Here is a 7,253-nt window from a genome sequence, read left to right on the forward strand (position 1 = left end):
TGTGTGTGTGGGGGGGGGGGGGGTTGTAGTATATTCTTAATCACAGCACAACCAAATGAGCTTGAGTGGCTGGTAAACCCTGTTCTAAGATCAGTCCTTCCTCTATAGGGTGCAAAGGGCAGTGACCTTTTCTGCCCTCACCGTTCAGAGATTCATGTCTGTTGACCTCTTCTGCATGACTTGTCTATGCACGTGTGTGTGTTAGCACTCCCCGTCCGACACCAGGAATATCATGGCCTCCTGTTTACCAATCTCTGCCATGACAGCGGCCAGCTGGTTGAGGTTGCCGTTGCAGAAGTGCTGGGCTTCCCACAGGTCCAGGATCAGCGACGTGGGGCTCGCTTTGGATGCAAAGAAGTTCATGTGCCTGGCGACAGGGAGACAGAATGTGTGAGGGTGCAGTGAGGCGGGAACACCTCCGTCCCCACCCGATCCCTACCCCCCCCCCCGCCATCCAGGGCTTGTTCAGATAAACAGGCGTCGCTCTGCCGGCCTTCGGCCTCAGTCCCTCCAGAGCTCCCCCTGCTGTTGAAGGCGTGCGGTGACGTCGCTGATTACGGTTCTCGGTTTACGGTTTGACTCTGTGTTGTAAGTGTCGCAGTGTATCAGCAGGTTCAGCGTGATTGGAGGAGCCTTTGTCCCCCCCCCCCCCCCCCCCCCCCCATCTCTTCTGTTACATAAGTGAGGTGAGGCAGCCCGACTCCGAGCAAACAAGAGAGAGGGAAGGAAAATCACACATTGTCGGAACAGAGCGGTAATACATCTGGTACTCTATTAGGTGAGTGTTGGAATAGCTGTGCGGGGGCGTCTGGAGGGGGGTGTGGACCGAGCATCATGCCCACTGCATTCGACACTCCCACCTGAGAGTCGCTCCATGTTCGCCAATCCTTCTAAGCTAAACTAATTTAATTATTCAGGATGCTTGCTGTTTTTTGTTTTCTTTTTTTTTTGTCTTTTGTTTCTAAAGTCTCGACGGTGACTCCCGAGCGTCTACGTCGGCTCGCGCGGTGGTTTACCCGCCGAATCGTTTTGAGCGAGTGCCATAGGGAGAGTGGGCTCGGGAGGTCTCGCCGATACGCATGCAGCCTGTGACCTTTCCTCCATCGACCCTGCAGAACCTCTCGGATCAAAGCTGATCGATGACAACAAAGCACACGGGCCCATTGGGCCGTGCAGCTTGTGCAGAGCCGGGGGGGTGGTGGGTATGTACCTGGAAGCGAAGGCCAGGTGCTCCGGTCGATCCGCCTCATTTTTACTCCCATACTCTCTTCTTCACATGTGTGGGATTCTTCCCTAAATGAGCTTTATCCCGATCTGGGCCCCGGAAAGTTCGGTTCAGGCCCAAGTTCCTTTCCGAACAGGAGGAAACGGTTCTTTCTGAACGGGTCCAAATTCCAGGCAGCCTTTTCGATGGACTAAATGAAAATGGATTGTTTTGGACCCATGTGCTAATTGAACCCGAGTCTCACCACTTCAGACTGTAATTAATTGGACCAAGTAAAGCTTATTGGACAAATGAAGTGTACCCATTATGTTTCATTACCTGGAGGAAGTTAAACAGGAGCATAATTAAATCACAGCCTTGTAATTTCCTGTGGACTCGGCCTGCGTTCGATAAGCAGCTCTAGGCCGTGTGTGTGTGTGTGTGTGTATGTGTGTGTGTGTGTGTGTGTTTGTGGGTGGAGTTGATCCACCCAAATGGACAAGCCAATGTTATATCAGTCATCTACAACAAAACTTACCTGTCCAAGCTAACCCTGTTAACACCACTACAGTACCAATCAAAATTAGCACAAACATACTAACATAGCTAAGGTGCTCACCCAAACTAACCCTGTTAACAATGCTAAAGCTCCAATCCAAACTAGCATAAACATGCTAACATAGCCAAAGTGCTAATTCAAACCAACCCTGTTAACAGTGCTAAAGTTCCAATCCAAACTAGCATAAACATGCTAACATAGCTAAAGTGCTCATGCAAACTAATCCAAACATGCTAGTGTTGCAAATACCTGTCGAGCTTCAGTCTCTGGGCCAGCAGTCTCCAGTCAGCCCCGTTGGGACATGGCGTGTCCAAGCTACTGCAGATCTTCTGCCGGATGAGGTACGGGATCTGGAAGGCGCTGGGGCCGGCCAAGGCTGGGGTGCTGTTGTCCATTAGCAGGAAGCCAGCGTCCAGAGGTCTGTTGTCCTGCAGGGCAGAGAAGCATGCTGAGATTACTGTGCAGGGTTGCCAACTCTCACGCATTGAGCGTGAGACACACGCATTTGACCGTTTTCACACGCTCTCACGCCACACTTCCGATATCTCACGCCGAAAAAAAATATCCAGTTTATTTACCTCAGATCCACATATATGATTCAATACGTTACTAGTTCGCTACCCCCCCCCCCCCGCTCAACAAAAGACACTCGCCACCGGCTCCAGGTTAAAATCTCACTCCAAGCGAACGTCAAAAGTTGGCAACCCTGACTGTGTGTGTGTGTGCGCGTGCGTGCGTGCGTGCGTGTGTGTGTGTGTGTGCGTGCGTGCGTGCATGTGTGTGAAAACCACCTACTGAAAACTATTCTGCACCAGTATTTCACAAGATAATTTTTTTTCCCTAATGATTAATTTGGGTAGATTAAAAAAAGGATTCCTCTACTTGGGCACCTCTTGGGGTTTGTACACTTGCAAGTTGTGATATTAGCACAGGCGTGGTGAGAGGGGCTCTCATGAAGCCCTCAAATCTAAGGGTTTATGTGCTTCATTTAACATAAGCCAAAAAATGACACTCCCTATACTTATTCAGGGATGTGTGATGCTGAAAGGAAAGAAATTCACATGAACGTTTTGTGGTGATTAAGGTTCACGAAGTGGTAAAAAATGCTCAACACGTCTCTCAGAATGTTTTTTGTAATAGAAACAAATGTGCAGCATTTGTTTGTGCGAGACGGTCAAATCAGGAGGAATTACTATGAGTGAACTGCTGTAAAACACATACTGCATGGAATCAGTCTCAGTTAGTGTGGCCCAGTTACTGCCACAACGGCGTGAACCAGGCTGCAAGGGTTCCTCTGTCAGTTCTTCTGGCCGGCCCACGGGAGCGGTGGCGTTGTTGGCATGGCGACGTGGGGTGCGGCTCACCTTGGAGATGTTGAAGTCGAGGCTGATGCTCTGACCTTCGCCCTCCACCTGCCAGACGCACAGAGTGCACGAGAGCTCGCACGAGGACGGGCTGAGCCGCTCCAGTGTGAACGTGCAGTGGAGGTTCCGCTGAGAGCCGCTCCAGATGTGGTAGAAGGGTATCTCCTACACACACACACACACACACACACACACACACACACACACACACAGTGGGATACGCAATAGTGGAATATCTTTAGAGAGTATACCAGTGGAAAGCATGTGGTCCCTGGAACATCCCTCTAGTCCTAAAACTGTGTCTCCGTTTGGACCTAGAGTCGGTTCCGCCTCTGAACGCAGAACAGGCTCCACCTCTGTGGTTACCCTGGAAACCCTAACGCCAAGGATCTGATAGCCTTAGAGGAAACAATCCCATCCTACTGTTGTTTGCAAAGATCAGGCGGTCAGACAGAACCTTATCCCGCTTCAAACACAACAACAACAACAACAACAACAAAGAGTGCACTATCGCAGTCAAGATGGAGAGACATGTGCTGCTACCAGAGATCTCATCCTAATCGAGATGACTCGAGGAGAGCCTGAAGTATAAGGGGAAAAAGAGGTGATTAATGGCTGAGCGGTTTAGCTTCAAGACTTTTTTCCGCTACTGATAGGATGGGAAAGGAAATGTCTGATAATAGCTGAAAAGACATTTAAAGGATATACATGATCTGATTACTTAGTTTAGTTTAGTAGCACATTACAATAAAAGCTATCTGTCCCTTTTCTTAGTAAAAAAAAACAAATTTTTGTTTGACTACAGTGGACAGCAGTCAGTTTTAGCTTCCTGCAAAGTACCCCTTTGTCCTATAGGGGGAGCTGTTGCACAGGCCGAATCCCGGGGCAAGCTGAGCTCTCGCTATACTGAGCATTACTGCCATAAGGGATGAGATGGAGCAATTTCTACACCACTTGCCCAGTCGCCCTTTAACGGCACAATCGCCGCGCATTCGGAAACAGCCTAATGAGGCCAGACCGGAGAACTATCCAATTAGGGGACTCTCCTGTGCGGTACCGCCGTAGCCGTAAAGACCCTCCGCTGGCTGGGACAACGTATCAAGAGGCGTTTCAGGGATAGCTGATAAACTCCTGCTCAGAGCGCCGATGATCAGGCCTTGACCGTGGAAGGCGTGTGTGCTGTCCTTAAAGAACAGCGGCAAACAGTCATCTCGGGGACAAACATCCTCAACGGCAGCGCGAGTCTGAGAGAGAGAGAGAGAGAGAGAGAGAGAGAGAGAGAGAGAGAGAGAGAGAGAGAGAGAGAGGAGTCCTACCTGGTAGCCGGTGAGGAGTTTGCTCCTCCAGTGTGTCTGGGGCAGGTCGTGGATGGAGAGGCGCAGGTTGTGGTAACTGTCCTTGAAGAGCAGCACGTGGGGGTCGTCGATCAGGCGCCCTCCCAGCTGTGCCTCCATCTGCATCACCTCCTGCGGGAGAGCACAGGACAGACGAGGAGTGAAGGCTGCACCAGGCACGAGGCTGCATCTGGCACCACGCGGCGGCTCCCCGGACCGCGGGGTGAGCTGTCCCCACTTTGAACTCGCCGTGAGCCCAGGTGGACTCCGTTGCACTCGGTTGCAGCAGTGACCACGTCGCCATATGGAGCGTCGGTTCAAGGCAAGGTCGCATCAAGGTCATCCCAAGGTCACGCTGCCGCCATTGCCAAAAGGCACGGGGAAAGTGAGGAGGGGGTGTAACGAAGCCTCCAGAGCAGGACCCTCAGTCGACCTGCTTTGATTTCATTGGTCCGCCCGTGCTGGTTAGCTCCACCCTCTTAAGGACAGCTCCGCCCTCGGTAGCACGCTGCTGCCGTGAGCCAATTGTTGACGTGGAGGAGCCTCCTGGAGCCAGGTGTCGCGTGGACGTCCTGTACCTGAACCCTCCGCTCATTCCCAGAAGTCACCAACCCCCGAAGGCACAGGTGCCCGAGCGACTGCGTGTCGAATCGGGTTAGCGCGTTTAGCAGCCTCACCGACATGCCCGCCGCCGACAGCTGGTGTTCGAGCTGCGATGAGCTGCCGCTCGTGACGTTTGGAGTGGCGAAAGCCACGGATTCCAGAACGAGCAGAACGTGGATCCAGTCCGGCGGAACAGACAGACAGCCGGAGAGCAGCTGGAGGTGTTGGCGTGGATAACGACCGTATGCTCGGCTGGCCCAACGCGCGCGCTTTGGGCTCGGGGAGCAGCTAAATGAGACGGAGAACCTCGTCGTTTCCTGTCTGTAGTGAGACTCCGTTTTCTTCACCTCTTTGGGGCAGGCTGGGCCGATTTCAATTAAAACGGGGAGAGTGGGGGGGGGGGGGGGGGGGCTGATTACCCATCACGAATGGAACAGACCTTGTCTGTGCCACTGTGGTTCCTCTCAGGCGGTGTTCGGCAAAGAGATGGCCGTGTGTTTGCTCGTAACCGCCCTCTCAGGAGCAACACGGGCATAGCAGTCCGGCCGCCCTCATGTAAGGAGGCTGGTCATAAATGCGTCAGTTGTGCGGTCCGCCACGTTACTTCACACCTCCAGCGTAGAAAATGAAACGCACACCCCCCTCCCAAAAAAAAACAAAAAAAAACAAACCACGAACTCGCAGTTTGCATGTTTGCTTTCGACATATGGTTTAGACAGAGAGAATAATAGTCTCTTGTACGCCTCATTGTCTTCTTAATAAATTACTTTGTGCCGAGGGACGTTTATGGGAGGGAAACAACAGAACACGAAAACTTTATTCAGACGACCAAAGGCAGAATTTGCATTTGCAGGCAGATCAGAAGAGCTGTGTCTCGGCTAGCTAATGCGCACATGGAAGGGGGGTGGGGGGGACTTTGGGGGGGGGGTTTCGGCTTCGTCACCAACGAGCAGCTCTCAGTCTGCTAGAAAATGTCACATTCTTTGTATCACCGGCCGGAGGAAAGAAGAGAGAATAAAAAAAGAAAATGGGTTTTATTACTTGACATTGAAAGGGATGGAGAGAGAGAGAGAGCAGGACGGAGGAGAGAGGCCCGGATGTTTGTGTCCTGAGGTCGGGAGGCTGCTGGGCTTTGGAGAGGGGAGATAACTGGATTAGAGAAGGCCTGTTTCGCGACTTTGGCTGGCGGAAGCATCCGGACGAGGCGGCGTGCGCTCGACCTGCCCCTCCTGTGAAGGACTCGCGCGGCAGCGCTCCGTCGGGGGAATTGGAGAGACCCTCGTATAGTTAATCTCACCTCTCTGCCTCTGACAGAAGGAGGTCATCCACTGTGCTCGAATCTCCACCGACAAAACCGCAGAGAAGAACGGGGGAATCAGCGTGACCCAAATGGAGGCGGAGGGCCGCACGCCGGAGCTCTCGCATCTGCTCGCGCGGTTTTGCGTTACGGGTCGCTTTACATACGTCGCATTGCTGATATTTGTTGTCTTTCGAATCAATGCATCGATAGCACTTGATACATTGTCGCACCCATGTACAAAGATGGGGAGTTCTGATCCTAGATCAGTATTTCAGTATTCCTACTCAGATACTTAATAAGTATCGAGCCTGTTCTATAAAAAGCAAAAGATACGCTGTATTATTATAAACATCTGGGCAATTGAAAGGAACAGGATCAGCCATGACATCACGTAAAACCAACGAGAAAGGCAACTCCAGCTGTTCCTGCAATATTATTACACAGCGGAAAGATTTCCATCATGGCAGTCTTTTTTCCCCCTCCAAACATGGATTAATGTAATCTGTGCAAGCAGAAAAGAATCAACAAACCCGAATTTCGGGATAAATAAATGTCTTTGCATCCAGTTGACAAGCAATTTTCCGAAGCTGCGTCTCCGTGGTGAGTGATGGCGTAGGGTTGCCCGCACACGTTCATTAGCAAGGGTGTGCAGAGCGGTCCCCTCCAGCGCCATGACGCCGCTTTAATTCTCTCTGTGTGTTTCTCTTGATCTAGAAACGGTTTCCCCTCCGTCAACGTCCATCGCTCCTTCACCCTTAACGTCTTTTTCTCTGCCTCCTCTTGTCCTCCGTCCCTCTCCCTTGTCCTCTCTCCATCCCTCCTTCTCTCTCCCTCTCTCTCTTTCTGTGATAGAGAGAATCCGTCACCCAGTATTCCCCGGCCACCTCCT

At 51.8% G+C, this 7,253-nt stretch overlaps 1 protein-coding gene across 1 annotated transcript in view; it reads right to left on the reverse strand.

The window, feature by feature from the left end:
• The window catches only part of unc5a (unc-5 netrin receptor A), a 123,597-nt gene continuing 116,344 nt past the window's right edge, over positions 1-7,253 (reverse strand). The window contains exons 14-17 of the mRNA XM_076986615.1: positions 4,444-4,593; positions 3,128-3,292; positions 2,013-2,191; positions 1-367 (exon numbers count right to left, since the gene is read on the reverse strand). Coding sequence (XP_076842730.1) covers positions 202-367; positions 2,013-2,191; positions 3,128-3,292; positions 4,444-4,593 — 660 coding nt within the window. The 3' untranslated portion in view covers positions 1-201. The remainder of the gene's footprint in view (positions 368-2,012; positions 2,192-3,127; positions 3,293-4,443; positions 4,594-7,253) is intronic.

This window comes from Brachyhypopomus gauderio, chromosome 2 (assembly GCF_052324685.1).
Source record: "Brachyhypopomus gauderio isolate BG-103 chromosome 2, BGAUD_0.2, whole genome shotgun sequence".
Lineage (NCBI taxonomy): Eukaryota > Metazoa > Chordata > Actinopteri > Gymnotiformes > Hypopomidae > Brachyhypopomus > Brachyhypopomus gauderio.